The 26,429-nt window shown below is 37.7% G+C and overlaps 1 protein-coding gene across 1 annotated transcript in view; it reads right to left on the bottom strand.

The window, feature by feature from the left end:
- LOC121859686 (apolipoprotein D-like) overlaps positions 1 to 19,394 on the bottom strand; it is a 64,318-nt gene extending 44,924 nt beyond the window's left edge. Inside the window, exons 1-3 of the mRNA XM_042356616.1 lie at positions 19,338 to 19,394; positions 17,048 to 17,186; positions 12,550 to 12,673 (exon numbers count right to left, since the gene is read on the bottom strand). Of these exons, the coding sequence (XP_042212550.1) occupies positions 12,550 to 12,673; positions 17,048 to 17,180 (257 nt within the window). The 5' untranslated portion in view covers positions 17,181 to 17,186; positions 19,338 to 19,394. The remainder of the gene's footprint in view (positions 1 to 12,549; positions 12,674 to 17,047; positions 17,187 to 19,337) is intronic.
- Positions 19,395 to 26,429: the final 7,035 nt, after the last annotated feature.

Here is a 26,429-nt window from a genome sequence, read left to right as displayed (position 1 = left end):
CTCAGGCCATTGTAAAATGATGAATCAAGCGACTAAACTAGTAGGTTTTATAAGAAAGTCATCAGATCTAGATAGTCTGTTCTTCATAACGACCATCAAATAAGGTGCTGCTCCATTTGGAGTAGTGTCACTCCATTTGGTCCCCGAGATATGCTAGAGACTGTCAGTTGACTGAAAATGTCCAAAGGAAGGCCATCAAACTGGTGCCTGTACTATGACACCTCACTTTTCCAGAGAGATTAGAATGCCTGCAACTGTCTAGCTTATACAACAGATAGGCCAGGGGTGACCTAATTGAAGTTTATAAACATCTCAGAGGGTACTACTCAGTTGAGTGTCTGTACCTGGAGGCATACCTGGAGGTCACAGCTCAAGGTTGAAAAAGCCCCAAGTCCAAGAAACTGTAAGGGCAACCTTTTCAGAGTGAGAATTGTGAACTCTTGGAAGAACCTGCCAGAGAGTGTTGTGATGGCACCGAGTGTGAGCTCTTTCAAGACCAGACTTGACCAGCACTGGAGCAGATTCAGATACATTCAGGAGTCAGTGCATGCCCAGTACTTGCCAACAATGCACAACAGAACATGACCGACTACCCAAGCAGCTAACAAGCCTCTTAATATATGGTGTACCCTGAAACCGCATCCCAATTGCCGATTACATATAGCGGAAACACCTGTAAATTTTGTTGAGTACCTAGTTGATCCGACGTGTTTTGAATTTGGCGGGCAGTGGCGTGGCACGCATTCTTGCCATGAGAGGGCTCTGCAAGTGTGTTCCACCTACCTTGTACCCTGTTGTCTCCGACTTTGTGTTTTTCCGTTGTTTCCGACATTGTGTATTAGCAATCATGCCTTAACGCCACAGTAATAGTGCCTCTAGTGCTGTCCTTAAGAGGGCACATAAGGCTGTGAGCCTTACTATCAAGCTTGATGTGATAAGATGTGATAAGAGGGGTGATGGACCAGCAAAGATTGGTAGAGACTTGAAGTTGCCACCATCATGCATCTCTACCATCCTTAAAAGAACAAACCTAATAATGACAGCTGCTGGTGATTGGGCTCTCCTAAGGACTGTGACCAGAATACGTGACCCCAGGCTGGAGAAAATGGAGTGGTTGTTGATCATATGGATTGAAGACAACCTTAATATTGTAAAATTGGATTGGTCTTATGTTGTAACTTCTTGTTTAGCAATCTAGAAATGATTTTTCTACTAAATCTGAATATGAAAGATATCAGTGGTGATATTTTTTGTTGCTTTACAATACAAATTTTAAATTCTTTGTTTGCTTTCATCATTATTGTTCCTCTTTACTTTTACAGGAGCAGAACTTGTGGCTTCAAGTAATGCCTCAACTTAAAGCACCCCTAAAGGTTACACTGTGGCCAAAGACATAACTACACAACAGAATACCTGTAGTGTCTAAAATTCCATTATATAGCCTAAGTCATTATATACATGTAAAATCACTTAATTTAAGAGAAAAGAAGAAATAAGTCATCAGGTAAGTAAAATACGTACCATACATATAAATTTTAAACAACTATAAAGTGGAGAAAAATAATAGGAAAGGGAAGAAAATGAAAAACGAATTAAATATAGATAGTTTGATAAAATGATAAAGAAGGTAATCAGAAGAAATACTGTAAAGGAAAATTGTTGAAGCCACCTGTATATGATTAAAAATTAACAAAAACATCAATGTTTGTCATACCATATATATACCCTCAAGTGCTTAGAATCTGTGCCTCCTTGATTTTCTCGCACCAAATTCTTCAATAACACTATCACAAGACAGCTGCCTGCTAATGCCTTGATTAATACTAATAATAGTGAGTCTACTGAGGCAATCTTGTGCCATTGTGGATCTGAGATAGGTCTTTATGAACTTGAGTTTTGAAAAGCTTCTCTCTGCTGATGTCACTGTCACTGGGAGAGTGCAAGCAATCTGAAGTACTATCCAAAGATTGAGAGATTTCTTTCAACTGATTCTGATGAAGGTAAGTTAAGACTGCAAGTGCTTCTCATGTTATCTTTCAACTTTTTTAGGACATTTGGAAGGCTTTCAATTTCACTAACTCGATCTCTCCCATCAATTAGACGATCTGCCACCAATTACATTTGGCTCTCATCCTCCCAAATTCTGAAATAAATATGTTAGGCCTCACCATTTCCTCCAATATGTCCTGGAAATCACACATCCTTAGTATAACTAAAGCTGCCTCCCGAAAGTTGGGAATGCTGTACAGATGCCGCAGCTACTTCACTCCGAGCAGTTGCTCCAAGATATATAAGGGATTCATTCGTCCCTAACTTGGAGTACTGCTCTATCTGGGGTGGCTCTTCTTGTCCAACTTTAGATAGGGTTGGAATCAAAGGCATTTCGTCTTATTAACTCTCCTCCTTTAGTTGACAATCTCTTCCTTTTTCTCTTCGCATAATGTTGCCTCACTCTCTCTCTTTACAGGTACTTTAACGGGCAATGATCAGTGGATTTGGCATCCTGTGTACGCCCGGCAAGGCCGTGGGTTGTCTTACACATCTTCCGTGGTGCAAACCGTTTCTCTGTGAATGTCAGTCACACGAAAATCTTGTATAGTACCTCCTTCTTTCTCACACAGCCAAACTGTGGAATGCTCTGCCTTCTTCTGTGTTTCCATGCTCTTACTATCTCACTTTACTGGTTTTCCGGCATCTTCGTTGGTGTGGATTAATACAGTATAACCTTTTATTTCAATATTTTACAATTTCTTTTCATTCTTTTTTTTTGCCCCAGGCTCATTGTGGGTCGTTTGACCTGTGCCTGGGTGGGATAATTCCATCTTCTCTCCACAGCTTAACATTTTCCCAAGTCCTTCACAATACTCTGTTACTGTCTCTAACCATATTTGGAAAGTTGTGCAACATTTCTTATCAGATTTGAAATACGAACTCTACTAAACAACAAATATATTGGGCAGTATTTATAAAAATAAATGACAACTTTCATATCACATGAACTACTCATGATCATTAAAAGTTGATTACATCTCCATATACAGTATGTTCAGATAACTAGACAGTAGAAATGTGTGCGTGCGTGCATGTGTGTGTGTGTGCACAGTCCTGAATATTATTATTATAGTGATACCACTAACCCATAGAATTTAGCATCAATTATTGTCCAGAGTAGGTGAAGATCTACATACACAGGGCTGATGCCTTTACCTGCAGTACAGTACTGTACATATAAATAACACAAGTAACAAACAGATGATTGCCGTGGCTTATTCAAGATGGCAGAGGTTGGCATTCTACAAGGAATTTATATTTTTTATGTTCTAGTGTAACTTCATACTGAATATTGAATAAGTAAATGTTCTGGGATTTCAACATATTTATCTTGAGATTTAGACACTGCAGTTACCATTTTATAGAAATAAATAAAAATTCCATTTACACAACCATTCTCAAGATTGTAAATAAAAGATCATTATCATATTAGCGGATGCTCCTTTAGCTTGATAGTTCCACTTCATTTTGAACAGTTTGTTGAAAAGTAATGGAAGGAACTCTATGTGCAGTTGCAGAATTGTGTTCCTACACCCCCTGTGGTAACCCGTGTCTACAAGCAGCACCGTCGCAGTAACCCAAGCGGCTAACAAGCCGATCAGTGGTGAAGAGGATACAAGTAGTACTGTCTCACTATTTTTGAGTGAATGGGTACTGATCATGTAACGATGAACATGATTGGTGGATAGGGATGCTATAGGTCATATAGTTTGGCTGTTTGGAGACACTGGTTACCACAGGGGGTGTAGGAACACATTTCTGCAACTGTACCTAAGGGAGATTTTATATCAAGAGTGCATGACATTGCTTTTTTAAGGAATAAGGTAAAGTACTGTTAAAATTTTTCATGTTAATAGTGTGATTCCCCCTTTTGACTGTGGTGATTCATTCGAGTATGAGAGAGTGTGTGTTGATTGGTCATGGACTTGTCTAGTTTGCTGTACCACTCAGTTTTTGTCTTGGACAAGTGAGATTTTTCCAAAGCCTCTTCCCCTGGCTCAGCCAGTGTTCCTTCAAGAGATCTTTACTTGATTTGATTGTGTTAACCCAAAACACAATGCCAAGACGAAAGTAGTAAATTCACTGCAGAATTAAAGACAAAGTCCAAGTGTTTCTGAAGTGGTAGAGAATAATGAGAAGCCGAGTGTTTGGTATGTAGGCCTGGTATGTACTTATGTCTCTGTGGTAAATAAAGTTGCATCATCAACAAAATTTACAATTATTTTGTAAAATCAGCCCACAAATCAGAAAATGCTTACTGCAGCATACATAACACATTATATAACATTTATACAAAGCGAGCTAGTACAGTACAAATCCCCCTTGTGCCAGAGTGTCCTCTTTTGTCAGTGTTCAAATAAAATAACCCTATTTTATACTATTGGAACATGCACATTTTATTTCAATGAATCCAAAAATCTTCCACCATAATCTTTTTCCTCACAAGCAGTTCCAGACCATTAAAATAAAAGGCAGATAATACCAGGCCTATTTTCTGTTTTTAAATTGCATATGTAATTTGTTTTGTTTTTCACAGTGACCTGGTTTGTTAAAAAAAACAACAACAAAGGACTAAAAAACAAACATTTCATAAAATGAGTGATTTTAATGGATAATTGTACAATAAATTTCAACAAATACATTGTACATTAATGAATGTATGTTGTACTGTACACAAAAAATATTGACTACAGTACATATGATTTTTCCATACTGTATGTACAAAAGATGAAATATAACAGTGACTACCTGCATTTTATACAATAATAGCCCATACAGATACTGTACAGTTATTCACTAAAAATTCTTATTTTGCTGTCATTTTAAAATATTTCAAAACATTCATGACACAACATACCTTATCGATAATAATTAAGTAAATACCAGAGTGCACATTATATTCATTCAATTTATGACACATCAATATTGTAAATAAAATAATAAGGACTGAACCTGAAATCCCAGATTTTGAAATTATAAAGCATACTTTCGAATACATCAGTAAAACCTCGATAACTCGGCATGTATGGGGCTCTGACCTTGCCAAATTATCCCAAATTCATAGTTATTGAGGTAATTTTCCCCGCCTCCCTACAAAAATAAAAGAATAAAAACTTATCAGTCCATATACGTGTACAGTAGTCCCTCGGTTAACGAACACAATTTCGTTCCACAGAGTCATTCGTTTACCGAAAATTTCGTAAATCGAATCCATTGTTTCAATGGGATATTGGGTAATTGGTTCCAGCTCACAGAAAAGTAAATACAAAGTAAAAAAAAAATGCATTAAAGTACACTTACTTTGAGGTGTGTATGTAGAAGGTTCCTGGTTGATGATGATGATGGGAATTAGAAGTGGGGGCGGAGGAGAAGGGACCCATGCTCAATGCAGTAATTTCACCAATAAAATTTTAAGTTCACTAGATGTAATTCAAGATTATTTTATTTAAATCACCACTGCACTGTGCTATATATTATTAAAATGTTAACTAAATTTCAGAATTACCAATAATTTTAATGTAAAAATGCAAAAATATTCAAGACACCAACAAAATCGATGTTCACTCCACTGTAAACAAAGCCACGCTGACGCCTGGTGGGTGAGTCAAGCGGCTGATGGGTGCACAAAAACTAGTTCCCTGTACTGTATATATTATCAACATGTTAACTAAATTTTAAAATGACGAATATTTTTAATATAAAAAATGCAAAAATATTAAAGAGCACAACTTTCTTGATATTTACTCCACTGGAAACGCATGTAAACATAGAACAGATTACTGAATTGGCAGACTAGCCCATCAGCTGATGCTCACAACAAAACGTGTTTGTCGTAAGGATTTCGTTAACCGAAGTTTTATTCATTAACCGAATTGAAGATCCTTATGGGAGGTAATTCGTTAACCAAAATTTCGTTAATCGAACCGTTCGTTAACCGAGGGACCACTGTACATGCAATTACTAAATTTAAAAGTAACACTTACCAGCACTGCAGGCGAAGAATGAATCATCATAGTAGGAGACAGAGATGCACAGTAGGTGACACAGAGGCATGGTTTTTACTTTTACTTTTATCTTCTTCGCCACTTGGGTGGTTGGTCACATCTCTGCCACGCACTGTTGGAAGGTACTGGGCATATACTGGCTCCTGAATATATCGGAACCTGCTCCAGTGTTAGTCAAGTCTTGGCTTGAATGAGGTTACACTCGGTGCCATCACAATGCTCTACAGATTGTTCCAAGAATTCACAAATCTCACCCTGAAAAAATTTGCCCTCACAGGTGACACAGAGGCATGGTAGATGACGCAAGTGGCGGATGTGATGGAGGGGAGACGCAAATAAACAGTAAACAGTCGGCACTTAAGCACAGTACTGTATACTGTACTATTGTACAGTAATTTGTTCACTTACAGTATGAAAATGAAGAATTTTACATAGTATTTTCATTTCAACACTAGAATACTGTACTGCACAGTATTTTCACTTAAACATTACTGTACAGGGTATATTCACTTAAAAACTATGTTAACACTATAAGTTGTACAGTACACTGTACAATCACTCACTATCGAATGACAGCAAGATACGTGGCACTTCTGAAGGAATACTGTGTAGGAAACTGGCACTGCTGGAAGAGTCTGAGGAAAATTATCCCAATGCTGAAGGTATCACTAAGGAGGCTTCTCTGCTGGAGGAAGGTCAACTGGTTCTTGGGACCCTTGATGCAGATTTAAAGAAGTCAGATATTTTCCTTTGCTTGAAGTTGGTGTGTTGATGTTTTATGACATCTGCCCTGATGTCTCTAAGATTTGAACAGCATTACTGTAGGTCAGGCAACTGCACCACTGCCTCCAAGGCCTTGTCCAGGTGAAATCTGAGATCAGACAGCTTAAGCCGTGAACTGGGATCTTCGTCATCACATTTGTCATCTTGTTCTTCTGCCCTTTCTTCAGACACTTGCAGCTATCTCCTCCTCTGTGTCGTGATGAAATCACTGTTCTGCGTTGTCTACCTCCAGCCACTCCACAACATTGTACTCAGACACCCCAGTCTCGCCACCTCAGTGTAGCAAGTTAAAGAAATCGTCAGTGCCAAACCCTGCAAAGTTGACCTCGACCTCAGTGCCTTTCAAATGTTTGTTCTACACACTGGCTAAGATAGTTACACTAAGGCTTTTCCATGCCTCTGCAAAGTTAAACACAGAGTACAGATGTTGTAGGCTTTGTAATTTTCCAAAGTGCGAGCCCCCCTCGTATCAACCTCCATGTCACCCTCATCCTCCAACACCACAAGGCACTCTCCCTGATACTTCTACCTGTAGTGTTGCTTGCAGCCCTCTATCACTCCCTGGTGCATTGGCTGTATTAAGGAGGTATTGGATGGATGTTACATGATCACCATGTCCCACAAGCTCCTCTACGGCAGGATGTGCAGGGGCATTGTTGAGGAGCAGGATGGGCTTCACATTATCCTTAGAAATACCGTCTGATACTTGATGACAACATGTAAAAAGTGACTGTGAAACCAGGTGTGAAAGATGTCATGAGTAATTTGGGCAGTCTTATTCCCCTTGTATTATCACTGGTAAGCTGTTCATGATCAATACAGTAATACCCCGCTTTACGCGGTTCTCGTTTACACGTTTCTACATTTACGCGGTACCCTGCCAGAACCAGAATTCCCACTTTACACGGTGCATCTACTCATATACTAGGGTGAAGTATAATTTTTTTATTTAACTCATAAAATTCATACAAATTACCCGGCCAGAATATAACTTACATTGCTGGAATTCTTACAATATGATGATCATTTTGAATATAAACATCATGGATTTTGCATTAGACATGCAAATTTTAGATCTAAAGTAAGAATTTTGTTTACACAGAGCAAATATGTTATCTTTTGTGCAAAATATATGATGTATATATTCAAAATATTCCTGGTCTTCAAGGAATCCAGCAATGTCAATTATATTATCCTAACTTTAGTCTGAGGTATTATTTATTACTAAAAATGTAAATATACTGTTTTAACCCAAACATTTCTGTGGTAGGGAGGGAAGGTGGGGGGTGGGGGGTAGGGAGGAAGGGAGGGGCCCAGTGAGCGTGGGAAGAGGGGGGGGGGAGCCGGAGGTGGGGTATTTTGATTGACAGATAGTGTCTGGGTGAAGTACGGTATATTTTTTTTTTTATTTACTGAAGATATTTGTTTGAGCTCATAAAATTCATACAAATTACCCAACCAGAATATAATTTACATTGCTGGAATTCTTACAATATGATGATCATTTTGAATATAAATATCATGGATTTTGCATTAGACATACAAATTTTAGATCTAATGTAAGAATTTTGTTTACACAGAGCAAATATGTTATCTTTTGTGCAAAATATATTACGTGTATATTCAAAATATTCCTGGTCTTGCAAGGAATCCAGCAATGTCAATTATATTATCCTAACTTTAGTATGAGGTATTATTTATTACTATACCTTAAAATCTAGTGTTTTCACCCAAACATTTCTCAGAGAGGTAGGAGCCAGCGAGCTGGGAAGAGGGGGGGGGGAGTTGAGTCCATTATTTGAATGGAAATTAACCTGGCGACTGTATTTCTCTTAAATATTAATTATGTGTGCATACCATCATAAAATTAAGATATTATTTTTACTACAACATAGGTATTGTGTCGGTATTGTGTTGGAAAAAGTGGAGTTTGGGAGTCGGCCCAGTCTCTATTTCAATTAATCCCATATGTTCTGTTATTCCATTTACGAGTTTCTCGTTTTACGCGGACCTCTGCGGGTTCAATTGACCGCGTAAATTGGGGTATTACTGTACTCGATCCTTTGCCATCTTCCTGCTGGATACATGTGTCTCATACCTGTAAGCCTGGGTGGCTGGTGGAGCCTTCCAAAAAAGGTTTGTTTCGTCAGCATTATATATCTGGCTGACCAATAACTGAGCGTCTTCAATAAGACGCTTCCCGAAGGGCTCAACACTTCCTTTGTCAGTACTGGCAGACTCACCAGCAACTTTCTAGTAAACAACAATGGCTTCTTAAATTGAAAAACTAACCTGCACTTGAAGCCTTTTATCTTGAGGTGTTGTGCTAAGAGAGCTGCAGCATTTTGAGTGTCCATACCGCGTACTTTGACGCCAGACATACTGTACATTGTTGCTTGTACCACTTGTACACAGCTTGATCTAAATCAGTAAAGTTTGTAGGCTTAATTCTTTTTTGCACTTTCTCGAGCTACCAAGGTCCTCCAAACTTTAAAAGTGCTTCCAAATCGTGTCCTGATTTATTTTTGTCGTAAATGTGCTGGACTTGATCCCAAACTCCTCACACACCGTACGCATGGATGCGCCAGCATCAACTCAGTCAAACACTTTATTTTTTCATGAAGACTCAGGGATTTGAGCTTCATGTCTTTCCTATAGCTCTTTAAAGGTGCAGATACCATATCTGTGATGCTTGATGAGGGAGAGGACAAGCAGAGACACAAAGTGTGGAGAGACAAGCAGCGCACACCTGACCGCAATAATAACAAACACCAGACTGACCCAAGCTTGGGGTGCAACGCGACATCCCGGCTGCCTTTACTGTTACCCACGCGGCCAAATTTTATACATATATCTCAGCATTTCCCGAGTAATTCTATAATAAAATCACAGACCATATCCATGCCGAATTATATGAAATTCCGAGATATCAAATGCAGAGTTATCAAGGCTTTACTGTATAGGAAATTACTCCTTCAACTGTATAAATCTCACATACATCCCAGTCTGGATTACTGTATACAGGCATGAAAATCCTACCTTCAGAAACACCTAACGTCACTAGAAAAGGTTCAACACAGAGCGAATAGGATGATTATGGAACTACTGTACATCATCTCTATTATCTAAGTCGACTGAGGGCCTTAGAGCTAACAACCCTTCAGACAAGGCACAATAGGGCAAATCTCATAGACATTCAAATTCTTGAAAGGGATGGAAAAGGTGAACCCAGGCCATTTTTATGTGATATCATGCACCACCGACACAAGGGGACAAGACTTCAAGCTCGCCAAGTTATCATGTAGAATGAACATAGGGAAATATTTCTTCACACAGAGAATGGTAGATCTATGGGACAGTCTGCTCAGTCAAGTTGTGGAATCAAGAACAATGGAGGGATCCTAAACAAGCAACTGGCCTTCATCTCTTAGCATGGCCGTATTGTTAGCCAAGACTGTGGTTTGAAATCCCAGGTTTTATCAACAAAATCGTGACTAGCATTGATTAGAAAATTAATCTATTCCTCTCATCACAACCAGATCACAACCTGGGCTGGTATACACAAAACTTTTCTGCTATGACATAATAGTTCTGTTAACTAGCAGTAAAATTTAAAAGTTGTACACAAAGCTTAATGACCAAACTTTTACCGCACAAACAGTTGTTTGTTAAGTACTACCGCGAAACAGCGCTAAGAACAGCAGGAGTTCATCACATAATACTTTATAATGGTCTCGGAGGTCAATGTCACCACGATTGATTATCCTACCTGTAGCCTGAGAGTCTGCCCTCAAGTTAACTCTGTGCTTTGTTATTAAAGTTGAGTTGGATGGGTTGCCATACGGCAATTTTTTCCTCGTAAAAATCAGTCTTTAGAACAAATGGCTTCCTGTTCCGGTCGCAAAAATGCCGGTAACTTTAAAACTACCCGCAGACATTCTTGGGTACATCCAGGGTGTCATCTGCGAATTAAAAATCTGCAAATTGTCAGGGCATGCTGTACTCTATCTCCAAAAAATTTCATATTATACTCTTGAGGGACACTACACGAAATTAAGATTAAGATTAATGAATGGCAAGTTTTCCCTGTCCGACAGTGTCACACCAATGTTTTAATTACTTATTAATTTATTTCAGTGGGGTTATATATTCTAAGTCAGAAATATGTTCAATCCTTTGCAGCCCTCCTGAAAGATAGACCTCCCCCAGGGAGGCATGTTCCCAGGTTAAGAACCTCTGACATACAGTATGTCCTTACAAAAGAAAACAAATGAACATAAGTTTAAAAGTATAATATTTTCAATGTTAGCCCCCATAAGTATCCAACAGCTAACCTCAAATAAAATTTTTATGTAATTTTGAACTCTTTTTTTTCACAAGGAAATAACTCAGTTTTCACTAAATTTACTACTAAAGATTATATGGCTACAGCCAAACCTCGAGTACATAGCTAAAATAGGTGAGGGGTTGCACTTATCTTCAGACAGGAAATGTAACAACCAAGGAGGTGTCTTCTCTGTCTACCTAGGTGGCTGCAACTGAGGTTTGACTCACATGAGATGATAGAATGTAAGTGAGTTAATTAAAGGTTGCAGAGTACATGTGCTAATATGACAATGAAACTCCCAGCCTTTTTAGATAACAGTATGAAAGGAAGGGATAAACTAATTTTCTATTTGATTAGTTCCAGCCACCAATGTTCGAATGAAGACTGGATTTTCAAACTGCACGCTTGGTTGACATTACTATGCATGAGTAGACTGAGCCACATGTTAGGCTATAAGATTACAGTATTTGGCATTATTAATTAAAATAAATTCTTTAGTACTCATTCAGACTGTATCTCACATCAACTCACAGACTTCCCCGTATGGTTATTTACATTTATTTCCGAGTCATTTTTTAACACACCTTTATCCATTGTATTTTCTCCATAATCATCTATTTTATTGATCTTCATATCATAGCAAATATGTGAGGTATAAACATCAAAAAGAAGAGATATAATGTTATCATATAAGACACGATATTTTGTTGGGAGCAAGTAAAAGTTGATGATCTGGGCGGGAGGCCACACAAACCATTCAGCAACATACAACATCCAACCTTTATGATGAAGGTTAGAAAAGAACTCTTCCCAATCACCTCCTCTGAAGAACCCCAGTGATATGAAGAAAACAGTCAAGCACACTGGTGAAAACAATAATTGATCAACCAGGAGTTTCTTCACCACAACTTTTAGAGTTCGGCCAGGCAATTTTTTATCTAGCAAAATGTACCTGAAAAGGCAAATAATCTAAATATTTTTCAAAATTATAACTTCTAAGGTTATTTTGTGATGGCATGGCAATGAATAAAAAGATTAAAAGTCACAGATAATGTAGTATGAGACAAGCAAGTAATATTTGTTGAAGCATGTGTTTATCTGAATCAGATCTTCACAATGAGAATATTAAATGAGAATGGCCTTGATAAGAGACTAAATATGTATCATCTACTGAACTATAAGTGATTTATGATAAGAGGTGAAGACCTAACACAAAACTTCTTACACAATTTAATTTGTATTCTATACATCTGTAACATTTATTTTCAAGAAAACATAACTGATTCTGGCAATTAAATATTTTCCTTTATGAAAACAACAATTTACTCCAATTAAGGGATAGCATTCCTTCTACAAAAGATGGGAAAATCTCACTGGACTTACCAGTGATGGCAAAGAGCACCTACAGTCATCCCAGTACAGGTCATGTGTCGTGTTCGGGTTATATCCCAAGTTGCCTGCTGTTTGTATGCAATATTATGATGTTGCTGAAGGACATCACCCATACCTAAAATAAAAAGCAAGGAAGAAAATAATAAGAGATCAATACCATTTTACTAATAATAAAGCATAGGTAAATAGGTAATAGGTAGTAGGCAGCTACCAAACAGGGAGGTACTACTGCCTGGGAAGATATTGGAAGCATAATGTGATGTCTAATGGTAGACCCTGCTGCCATATGGCATCACGAAAATTGTGACCAAGTCCCAGGTTGCTGATCTGACTTTCTGCTTCATTTATACACAATTGCAGGGTCTCAATTGTTTCTCTTACTGTTGACAACACAACATACATATATCGTTTCTCACTTTTGATCTTTTTATTCATTTTTGTATTTATAGTTTTTTATTACAGTATTAAAATTTCACTTAACGCGGTCAATGAACCCAGAGGGTCCCGCGTTAAGTGAAATCCGCGTTAAGTGAACAACAGAACATATGGGATTAATTCCAATAGAAACCGGCCCGACCCCCAAACTCCACTTTTTGAAGGCACATACCTATGTTGTAGTAAAAATAACATCTTAATTTTATGATGGTACATGCACACAATTAATACTTAAGAAAATAGAGAAATACAGTCGCCAAGTTAATGTCCATTCAAATAATGGACTCAACTCCCTCCCACTCTCACACTACACTGCCGGCTCTTCCCTCTCAGAGAAATTTTTGGGGGAAAACCACTAAATTTTAATAAATAATACCTCAAACTAAAGTTAGGATAATACAATTGACATTGCTGGATTCCTTGTAAGACCAGGAATATTTTGAATATAAATGTCATATATTTTGCACAAAAGATAACATAGTTACCTAGAGAAAAATTTTTATCTAAAAATTGTATGTTTAATGCAAAATATATGATGTTTATATTCAAAATGATCACCAAATTATAAGAATTCCAGCAATGTAAATTATATTCTGGCCGGGTAATTTGTATGAATTTTATGAGCTAAAACAGGCAGTCAGGCAGGGTGGCGTAAATCTAAAATAAGCTGCCTCGGAACCCCGCGTATATGTGGAAAAAAATCCGTGTTAAGTGAAAGTTCAGCTCTGGCGAGGCAACAAGGTATATGATAAAACGCGTTAAGTGAAACCACAAGTAGCGGGATAATACAGTATTAAAATTATTATTATTATTACAGTTACTGTATTATTATCATCATTATTTTATTTTTGTTTTTTTTATCATAAATTTTATTTATTATGAATTATTATGACTATTATTTATTATTATTATTATTATTATTATTATTATTATTATTATTATTATTATTATTACTATTATTATTATTATTATTATTACATTTTCTCCACCCCAGGTCCCAATGTGGGTCAGTGACCTGTGTCCCGGTGGGTTAATCCCTGAAAAAAAAAAAAAAAACACAAGTAATCCCATTACAAGATAAAAAAGAAAGAAAGCGAACATACTGTATTGTTTACTATTCACCTTATAGAGTCACCTTGCCATACAAGGGAAAATAGTGGCAGGGTATTACCAAAAACAGTATTACTTCAAAACAATCCTGGATCACTCAGATCTATGAGAATGATGTATACCTCCACTGCTTTCCAGAAGGGAGAATATAGAATCCACACCTAGGGATATCTAAACCATCTATTTCCTCATCAATAATAACTAATAAACTGCCTCTGAAATCCTACAGTACAGTGGGGTATGCTATAACGAATCTAATTGGTTCTAGAACCTTGTTCGTTATAGCATTCGTTCGTTATAGGATTAATCCGTTCCAGGCCCCCAAATACAACCACTTAACACTGAAAAATATAATATAAAATTGTAAAAATTGTAAAAAAGTGCATAAATATGCATCTAAACCCCTGAAATAAAGAATATCATTAATATTTGTAATAAAAAAACAATAAATTAGAGAAAACAAAATTAAATAATGTTCGTTGTAGGAGTTTCGTTCGTTATAGCATTCTCAATTTTATAGGTAAAACCGTTCGTTATAGGAATATTCGTAGTAGGATCCGTTCGTTATAGCATACCCCACTGTATTTTATAACAGAGCCTAGAAAAAGACTCATGAATATGCCCACTAATCATTCCGGTTTTGGAACCCAAGGAACCTCAAGACATAAGTATCTTGGCTACTAAGATCAGTCCATCTGCCCAATGACAGGTCTATCCCTTAAAATAGAGTACTGTACGACAAGCTGAGGCTTCCCAAAGGCTAGCTAGAAGCTAACGAATCATGAGAACACACAGAAAATGCACAACTGTACTTCTTCATTTATCAGGCTCATTTACAAAGTGGGATGCCGAGTGAAACTTGCAACCAGCCAACCTCCAAGAAGGCCACCAAGAGCAAGGACTGGTAACTTAGGGGCAGTCACAGAAGGTGAGGGTCTTGCCTTAGGTGACATTTGATTGTTACATTTTTTTAGAACACCGTACTTGTAAGGCTAAGGCTTTTCTGTGGCTAGGGATAACAAAATGAATGCCCTATGTTCTCATAGTTTGCCAAAGATAAGTGATATATTGTATATACATTATATATATACATATACGTATATATATATATATATATATATATATATATATATATATATATATATATATATATATATATATATATATATATATATATATATATATATATATATATATATATATATATATATATATATATATATATATATATATATATATATATATATATATATATATATATATATATACTGTATATATATATATATACAGTTGTACCCCACTTAACGCGGTCAATAGAACCCAGAGGGTCCCGTGTTAAGTGAAATCCGCGTTAAGTGAACAACAGAACATATGGGATTAATTCCAATAGAAACCGGCCCGACCCCCAAATAACCATAATTGTTGATACACTGGTCCCAGGAACAGATGTGGGCACTCGGAGGTCACCAGATGGCATGAGTTTACAACAGTGACGTCACCGAGCTGTGCATTGTGGGTAAAACAAGTGCTTGGTGAACTATCCTTACTAGTGGGATCGTAATCAATTTCCAGGCTCAGTTAAAAATTGGAAGTGTAACACCCATCTACCATTTGTAACTTGACATATACCATGGGGAAATATGGAAAGAAGTTCAGTCCTATAAAAAATGCTCCTCACTGGAAAGGACAGACATGAACTTGCAAACTATGTAGATTAAAACTGAACTGCTAACCAGTGTTGCCTGTGTCATTGTGGGCAGAAAACTGCTCGAGCACTTGGTGATTTTAATGTCAATCCAACAAATACACATAAAAAATATTTAATGTAAATGACACTTATCACCTCTTGTAGCAAGAGGAAACATGATGGCTGGCCATGTAAACAGTGAAGTTTAGCTGCAAGAGATAGATCTGAGAACTGGAGATCAGGAACTTAACATTGTTGACTGTTTGAATCATGATCAAGGTACTATATCTTAAAAGACAGGGTGAATCTTTCACCCTGCCACTGAACAATTCTACCTTATGACAATGTGGTCTCTGTTTTGTGGGTGTTCCATGTGCTGGGATCTCATATTACTGACAGACTGTATGCCATAAAACTATTTACTGATGGGAAGAAACTTTCCTGACTCAAAACTGGGGATACCAGTACAACCATCATGAGTGCAGTACAAGCATCCCCCACGTTACGGAAATTCGCCCATACAAATTTGTGAAATTCTGACCAAAATTTGGGGATTAAAAAATAAATAAATAAAATAAAAATTTTAAATAAAACAGTTATGAGTCTGTGTTGAGGACTGTATTCACCCTTATGTAATTATGGTTAATTTATTTAGATTTTTAAAAGAAAAAATCCAACTGGTAGCAGCCACCACAACAATGGTGCTGCTCAGTTTGAATTCTTTCCCCAGTTTGTGTTCAGTTATGCATCTATGTTACTGTGTACCTTTATTCAAGATGAGTGGAAAAGCAACATCAAGTTCAAATGAAAGCAGTGGTGATAAAAGATTCCATAAAGGAATTGCATTGGACATTTAACTTGATATTTTAAGGACGTAACTCCCAGTAACTCCGCTCGCACCACCCCACCCCACCTCCTACAGCACTCAACATTGATTCTGGTAAGTAAAATTTGAGTGTTTTGCTCATTTATTATCATGTCACATCATGAATGACTCTTTGTATGTTGTTAAAACCATCTACAGTAATTTCATACATATATGAATGTTCTTGTGTTATGTTTTTGGGTGTCAAAAAATTTCCGTAGGAACGCATCTTAACTTATACAGGCATAATGGAAGTCAATGGGAAAAATGGTTTCATGTTACAGAATTTCGTGTTGTTGAAAGATTTTCAGGAGCGGAACCCTTCTGTAACCCGGGGGATTGCCTGTACTGTACTGTAATGTACTGTAATTAACTTATCCAAATATTCTTACCTGAGAGAGAAAGAGACAGTGTTACATTTGTGATGAACAAGTGTTTATTGAAAGCAGTATTTGCAATCCTACGGGTAGATATGACTAGGGACGTTTGCAGCAATTTACGCATGAGATCAACACCACGCAGCATGACTATCTGAAATATGAGAAAGAGTTAAAGAGAATGTCAATAAATTATTTAGTTAGTTATATAACGTATATAAACCACCTACATTCATTAAATATTGTATTAAAGACAGCTTCCTTTCCTGGGAAAATTGGAAAGGTATTACTGTACTCTGGAACAGTGGTGTGGGTTAACCAACAACTATAGATAAATTTTCTATAGCACACAGCTCTCGTTACTTCCTTTTTACCTTAAGAATATCCCAAAAGTGGTGTTATTGTCAAAAACACGTTGAATAGTTTTGCATTCGGACGCAGAACACTTTTCGCACATGGAAGGGTAACACTGAAGACGGCTAATACCAGGAGTTGTTTGATTTCGTTCATTTTTTCCAGATGTTCTTATCATTAAATTAAGTATTTTAAAAGGGCAGCAACTTTTTATTTTAATAATAAGTACTTTGGGTTAAATTTACTCCGTCCACGATTTCGGCAATAACAAATCATTATTCCGCCATAATTTTTGTTTCTAGTGTCTTTAGATATTGTCTTCTATTGGGGATTTTTTTTTGGGGGGGGGGGGGGGCCAGTTAGGACACGTATTATATAACCACTTGTGACTGGTTAGGTTAGGTTGCAGCAATGGTTTCATTAATTACCTAGGTGCGGTAACGTAAGGTTCTTCAGCCAACAGTAAACAACATGAAATATTTTTTTCTGCATATTCTTTGCTTTCTTTTATGGAGACAGTTGTATTTTGGGGAAAACTTAAAACAAAAATTAATGTTGAAAAGTGTTTCTTCTTTAGTTTTCTCAAAATAAAAATATATCCATAAAAAGGGGGTATTATTTTAGTTTCTGTAATCCTGGGAATCTTAGGAATTAGGTAACGTTAGTAGAGCACGAAGGATAAGGGAAATTGTGCGGTAAAACACGGTGAAAAGCTGATCATTTGACACTAAAATGATGGCTTGTCCCATAAGCTGCTCATTTTCGCTCATATTCCACAGGTGCTCTTCCGATAATATTTCATAATACAAAAATGTTACAAACTTTTATTTTGGGTAAATTTTCATTTTCAACCAATATGGCTCTCGAGTTGAGCAATGTGTCTTTTCCAGTGTTTTTTTGTTTTGTTTTATTCAATTATACTGATTTTAATCGAAAATCACTTGCTTTTGAGAGCTCCCCCCACCCCCCCGGGTCCGACTAATTACCCAAATGTATCCAAATGTAGCCGTAATGAAGTCAAATGATGGTCGTACAAGCATAAATCGGACTGCCAATCACTTCTCGACTAGTATTTGGTGTCACGAAGTCACAAAAAATTGGTAAACTTAATTTAATCTGAATTAATAGATCGAGTGCATGTACCTAACCTAACCTAACCTAACCTAACCTAACCTAACCTAACCTAACCTAACCTAACCTAACCTAACCTAACCTAACCTAACCTAACACAACACAACTCAGATTAAATTAAGTTTACCAATTTTTTGTGACTTTATGACACCAAATAATAATCGAGAAGTGATTAGCAGTCCGATTTATGCTTGTACGACCATCATTTGACTTCATTACGGCTACATTTGGATACATTTGGGTAATTCCTCGCTCCCTTGGTACATGCACGCGATCTATTAACTCAGATTAAAGTAAGTTTTCCAATTTTTTGTGACTGTGTAACACCAAATACCAGTCGAGAAGTGATTAGCAGTCCGATTTATTCATGTAGGACCATTATTTGACTTCATTGCGGCTACATTTTACTACATTTGGGTACATTTGGGTAATTAGTCGGACCGATGTGATTTCCAACAGATATGAAGGTCCAAATCGTTCAAAACACATAATAAAACCATCGAAAAAACATAATTCGGATATCTAACCTAACCTAAACTAGTTCCTAAGATTCCCCACATGACCGAAACTAAAATAATACCGAAAATGTAACAATACCTTTATTTTAATTACATCGTTATTATCAATTCGTAAAGGAGACTTGAATCAACTTGTTGGTCCCTAGTTCAGGTTACGCAACCACGTCCACACTAAAACATCTTAATTCAAAAGCTCTTGAGGACACCCAAAATTAACTCACTCCCTTTCATACCCACATCAATCAATTACAGTTCAAGTTTTATTTTTATAACAGCACCAAAAACAGCTCGTACTTACTTACAAAGTGATAATCTACGCCCTGACACCATGCTCGCCGGGCGGCCGTGCCCGTGGTCACAATATTATGGCTCGCTTCCCTACTAAGTCTGTCAACTTGCAGTTGGCCGTCATAGAAAACTGTTTAAATTGTATTTTAAAATGTAATATTAATGTATGATTTGTCTTACAGATATGTGTTATAAAATGATTATTTATTATTTAGTTTCTTTAAATATTTAGTGAACACATGGAATATCTGACAGCTCTCTTACTTGCTTATTATTGTAATAACAAAAATCTGAATGAAAATGAATATTTGTGGACTCAACAGTTCATTTCAATTTCCTTCCGTTAGCCGCTTGGGATGTCGGTCACGTCTCTGTTACGAACCGTTCGCAAGTATTGGACACGTACTGGCTCCAGAAATATCTGAATCTGGGTGAGTGTTGGGCAAATCTGGTCTTGAAAGAGCCCACGGTCGGTGCCGTGACAACCATGGAGGTCTTAAACCTTCATGGTTACAACACTCTCTGGCAGATTGTTCCAAGCGTTTACAATTCTCGCTCTCAAAAAGTTTGCCCTCACGTTTTTCAAGACTTGTGGGCCTTTGTGGCTTCTTCAATCTTGAGCTAAAGTCCGCCAGCGCCAGGTACGGACACTCAACTGAGTAGTGCCCTCCGAGATGGTTATAAACTTTAATTAAGTCACCCCTTGCGTCCTTGCTCGACTATAGTATAAGTTAAGCAGTTGCATGTGTCGGAGTGCAAGCACCAGTCTGGTCCTGGTGGCCCTTTGGACATTTTATCCTCTTCACCAAAAGATCGGCTCGTTAGCCGCTTGGGCGATCGGTCACGTCTCTGTTACGCACTGTTGGCAAGCACTGGGCATGCACCGGCTCCTGAATGTACCTGAACCCGCTCCAGTGTTGGTCAAGTTTTGTCTTGAAAGAGCTCACACTCGGTACCGTCACAGCACTTTCTGGTAGATTGTTCCAAGAGTTCACAACTCTCACCCCTAAAAAAGTTTGCCCTCACAGTTTTTTGGACTTGCGGCTTCTTCAATCTTGAGCTGTGACCCCTTGTGGGGCGAGCGTCCGCCAGCTCCAAGTAAGGACACTCAATGAGTAGTGCCCCCTGAAATGCTTATACACCTCATCTAGGTCCCCCCTTGCCCATCTGTAGTATAAGCTAGGCAAGTTCAGGCGCTCCAATATCTCAGGGTAGCTGAGGTGCCGAAGTGCAGGCACCAATCTGGTGGCCCTCCTTTGAACATTTTCAACCAACTGACAGTCCCTAGCATATCTCGGGGACCAGATGGGGTGACAGTACTCCAGATGGGGACGCACTTCACTCCTGAAGATCGTTACGAGGGACGGACCGTCTAGATATCTGAACGACCTTCTTATAAGACCCAATAATTTATTTGCCTGATTTACCTTCTTCTCACAATGGCCAGAGAACTTCAGCTCATTCTCAACATACACACCTAGGTCCTTCTCACACACAGTCTCAACTAGTGCAGTTTCTTCATCCCGTTGGGACATATGATACGCCTCCTTACCGTTGGTACACCCCAGGTGCATCCTCTTACACTTCGTGACATTGAATCTCAGCAGCCATTTCTTCGATCATTCCTGGAGCCCACAGAGGTCCTTCTGCAGCTCTTCACAGTCCGCTTGGTTCTTAATTTCCCGAAATAACTTGGCGTCATCGGCAAACATTTGTATGGAGGAGTGTACAACGTCAGGCATGTGATTTATGAAACAAACAAACAACAGCGGGCCCAATACACTGCCCTGACTGCCCTGTGGTACCCCACTTGTTACAGGTACAGATGACGATTTCGTGCCATTAATCACCACACACTGCTTGCGGTCATGTAGAAAGTCTTCTATCCACGCTAGGACATTTCCCCGAATTCCGTACCCTTCCAGTTTGATTTTCAGCCTTTCGTGGGGTACACTGTCGAAAGCCTTGGCAAAATCTTGGTAAATATTGTCGATATTACCACCCAGTTCCAGAATATGGGTCCAAATATCCAATACCTTCAGCAATTGTGTTAACTTTTTACTTTTTACTTTTATCCTCTTCGCCACTGATCGGCTTGTTAGCCGCTTGGGCGATCGGTCGCAAGAGCGCCCCGGCATAAAACCGTTGTAGATGTTCCATCGCGGCATCTCTGATAATTATACTCTCAAGTACTTTACATATTATGCTGGTCAGGCTCACCGGTCTATAGTTGTTCATGGAGTGACGATCGCCCTTCTTGAAGATAGGACTCACATAAGCCACTTTCCATTCACTGGGGACCATTTGTTCATCCAGGCATTTACAAAACAGGATCTTCAGGGGCTCTGCAAGCTCGTTGCACAACTCTCTTAGCACTCGAGGATGCACCATGTCAGGTCTGGAACCCTTATGGACCTTTAGCCTGGACAGTTTATTTCTAATACCCTCTTCTGTGAACACAATGTGGGTCAGTGCTGTGTCGAACCGTCTGTCCTCAAATGCAGGAAGGTTAGTTGCATCCTCTCTTGTGAACACCGAGGAAAAGAAGTTGTTCAATGACTCAGCTTTATCCTGGTCAGAATCTGCGTAACTACCATCTTCAAGCCTCAGGTCTGATACTCCTACTCGCGTTTTCAATTTCGACTTTGCATAGCTGTAAAACGCCTTTGGGTTTGACTTGACCTCGCTTGCAACCAGCCTCTGGAACTCCTTTTCAGCCCTCCTACACTCTATCTTTGCTTGGTTTCTGGCTCTTGCATACATCCTCCTGTCTTGCTCATCGTTTGACCCAACCCACGTCTTGAAATTCTGGGTTCTCTTCTTAATTTTGTCGACCGCCGCATGGTTCATGTGCAGTGATCCCCTCGTACTCTTAGAAGCACTGGGTTTGGTCTTGGGTATATATTTATCGATCAAATGGGTCATTTTACTAGTTATGATATTCAGCGTAGTGTCTGCGTTCTTGTACCTTAATAAGTCAGGCCAGTTGATACCCCTCATCCCATTGTAATTTCCCTTGTAATGTTTGCACCTTGGCCTGGCCTTATCTTGAACTAGGTAACAGCTAAATCTGAATGACAACACTGTATGGTGACTGGTGCCAACTGGGGCAAGGTGTTCCAGTTTGGCCACCATACCCTATTCGTTTGTTATGATGAGGTCTAGTGGCTAGGGTGTTTGCTCCCCTCTGTAATGCGTCGGGTCTCTAACATGTTGGAACAGAAAATTATCTCTCAGAGTTTCTACGAAAAGAGTAGCAGGGTTATTCAAGGCATTCGGGGTGGACTCGTTTCTCCAGTCGATGTCGCCATAGTTAAAGTCCTCCATGATAAGGAGGTGGCTAGGGTTGAGCATCGCCGCATTATTTATTAAGGTTCTTAAGTTCCTTTGATTTAGTGGGCCACAGTTTGGGGATCTGTAGATACACCCGACGATAAGTAAGTCCCCTCCCTTTATTTAATTTTACACCACTTGGACTCTTCAAAAACATCCTCTCCCTGTACCCTCGCCTGGCTGGCTCTAAGGTCTTGCCTAGCGTAGATAACCACACCCCTGAAGGTGAAGAAGGTTCAGTGGAAGGACAACTGATTGATGGAAGCGAGTAGTAGACGAAGAAATATGTGCCGTGGCTTAATGCAGCATGCCTGAGTGTTATCTTATCCGACGCCCAGAGCATTCTAGCACCATCCAGGCGTTGCAGGTCGTGAGTTCGGAACGAGATCCACCTGGGGAGTTCTAGAACAATCTTGGCTTACAATACGTAAGTAATCATAACAAATTTAGCAATACATTCAAGACCATTCTTACATAGGTAATATGTCAATTTATACAAAAAATCTCCCCAAATATGCCAAAATAACTGCTGCTTGGAATAGAAAACAATCAGAACACCTAGTTCACAAAAATTACAATATACAAAATTGTACCTCGGCATGACATCATTATTATTACTACAACTACTTACAACAATAAAATTTATTAGAAAGAACAAATTTTAAGTAGATGACTTACAAGAAAAACGAAATGATTACTTATAAAGGATAAAAAAGAAACAGAAGAGTGTATAGGTGTAAACATCGTAATTCCATAAATCATCCGAGGTCATTTCTTATTACTTATGCACGATCAGGGTCGATGGTGACCTACAGGTGCTAGAAGTACGATGCGAGTCATACACGCCGGACCATTAATTTTTATTCTTGGCCCTTTTCCATGGCTGAGAAAGTAGTAACTACAGATGAACACGATACCAATTTTAGATTGAACTAAAACGAGATACAGGTTTATTTTTATTTCAGATATTTCATTATATAAAAAATAAGAACTTGAAAATTGTTTATAGTTTTTTCCTTATGCTCCCTAACTGTTTTGAACTGACATATTTTACGCTATCCTACAGGCCGGTTCAGTCTGTGGATTTGTTTATCGATTTTTGTCAATTCTTTAACCATTTAACATCCACCCTTATAAATTGATGCAGGCGGTCAACAGTTTGGCACCGGTAAATTTGGTCAAAATCTGTCATTGGTCAGTGGTCACTGCCACAGTTTCGATGAAACCACACACATAATTAAGTTAAAGTGTGTGTCAAAGGTTATGGTCATTCAAGTTTACATAGATTTGGCATGTACAATACACTATACAGACAATGCGGGTTGCATTGGTAGGAAGAAAGGAAATCCTGTGTCTCGTATAAAGTATATTTTTAATCTGTTCGAATAAATGTTTTGGCGTCAGTCCTTCAAATTTTAACAAAGCTTGATACTTTGTTAGAAATATTTGTTGATATAAAATATAAATGATTTCTCTAAAACAAGCCTCTACAGTATATGTATACGCAATGCAACTCGACTTTAGCACAAAAAAGAACAATCACGCAATGACGTAAACAACAATTCTTCTCAAAAGATTGACAATAGCTGAAAGTTGCATGATAAATTATGTACACATAAACAGCTGGGACTCCAGTTCCTTACATGTATACAGTACCTTATTGTTTGGTACAAGTCAATGCAGTGCATTCCCGCAAAAAAATGCTTTTAATTGATACATTTATTTATTTTATAATTTTTTGCATTTGCTATTCTTGTGGATATTCACCTTCAGTATGATACTTTTAACATCCTGGTATGATAATTGCTCTCATAAGAATCTGGTAATCAAGCGGGTGTTTTTTTTACGGAGATTAGCCCACCCGGGCGAGAAAAAAAATTGGATTATAAATTAATACAAAAATATATACAATAAATCAAGGAGAAACGATTATATGTTGTGCTGTCAGAGTAAGAGAAACAATTGAACACCTGCAATTGTGTGTAAATAAGGCAGAAAATCTGTTGGATTAGCAAACTAGGATTAGGTGACTCCAACCAATCTCGTTTATCCAGTGTTAAACAATTTATTTCCAGTTTTCTCTGAAAATTCGTTTTTAGTCCTGGAACGTCAATGTGGCATTTAAAAACTCATGCACTGTTAAACAAATGTTAATCAAGAACTCCCCCAACAACACAATTGGTTGCATTTATAAAGTTCCTCGCAAGGAATGTAATATGTTTTACTTAGGCCAGACAGGTAAAGATCTTGCAACTAGAATTAAACAACACAAATACAGTGTTAGGACAGGCCAGGAATCCAATGCTCTGTTTGTTCATTTGAGGGATAACAAGCATTGCATTGACTGGGATAATGCCTCCTCAATATTACCATGTAATTCAATTGATAGTAGGAACATCATAGAATCTAGTCTTATTAAACATACCGAAGCATTCAACATGAATTTGAGTAACGGCATGTACAAGCTGGACAATTTTGTAATTAAGAAGATTTGTGATCAGGTGAGAAGGCCGGGTCACTTGACCATCTGACCTGACCACCAACCGTTGTGTGCTATTTAAAGATTAGTAGGGTCATTACCTAATACCTGACCATTGTGGACCTGGTCTCACCCTCCTCTGTATATATACACCTTGATTTGTATTTCTCTCTCTAGTCTGTACTCACCCCTGAAGATGTGAATTACACGAAAGCGCTTGGGAACTTCGTGTTTTCTTCTTTCCTTGTGGTTATCAGCATATATATATATATATATATATATATATATATATATATATATATATATATATATATATATATATATATATATATAATGTATATACGTATACAGTATATGGTTATCAGCATATACCTGGATCACGCGCACCTACAGTGATTTATTTGCATATATATATATATATATATATATATATATATATATATATATATATATATATATATATATATATATATATATATATATATATATATATATATATATATATATTTTTATTTTTTATTTTTTTTTTTTTTTAGCAACTTTGAAGGAGAAAAACTCGCGATCGACATTCTCTACTTATAGGTACTGTACCTGTAATTGGTAGTCATCATTGACATATCTTGGCAAAGTAGAATATCCAACTAACAGCGCAAGTTTTACTTTTATCACCAAAAACTTTGCCGTGTCGCTTATCTAGCCATATAACTATGACTGTTAATATCATAATTTGTTGTAAAACTTTCTGGATGTTATCTTTTAACTCTAGCTAGATGATCGTGCTGTAATTTCCTCAAAGCTTATTAACGTCACTCAAAATTCCCTTTGCTCTTGAAATTGCTATACCAAAGAATGATTTGGACATAAATAAAATGATACCTTATTAGAGAAGCAGATAGTCCACCATATGTACCTAAGACTGTTATATAATAAATCCTTGTAATGCGCTAACAAATTGATTATTTTCTGTAAATCATGGTCATCTTCTATATGAAAAGAAGACCAGAATAGATAAAATAAAAATATCAGTTTATTTAAAGAAATCTTATCAACCTTGAATCATAAACTTAAATGAAAACATAAATGGTTACAAATATCCTGTTAAAGTTCACAACTGACTGCTGTCCGGAATGTGTGGGAAATTTAGCAGATGCGTTATATTTTCAGTGAAGGATAAAATACTAGTTTTTATAAAGTTGTAGTGGACGTCTCCCCTACAACTGCCTACAACTGCGTAGCCACAGCCACCACCTGCTACCGCCTTCCCTAGTAACCAACCAGATGTTACCGTATCCTA

This window comes from Homarus americanus, unplaced genomic scaffold (assembly GCF_018991925.1).
Source record: "Homarus americanus isolate GMGI-L3 unplaced genomic scaffold, GMGI_Hamer_2.0 scaffold21, whole genome shotgun sequence".
Taxonomy (NCBI): Eukaryota; Metazoa; Arthropoda; class Malacostraca; order Decapoda; family Nephropidae; genus Homarus; species Homarus americanus.
This window is presented reverse-complemented; position numbering and strand designations above follow the sequence as displayed.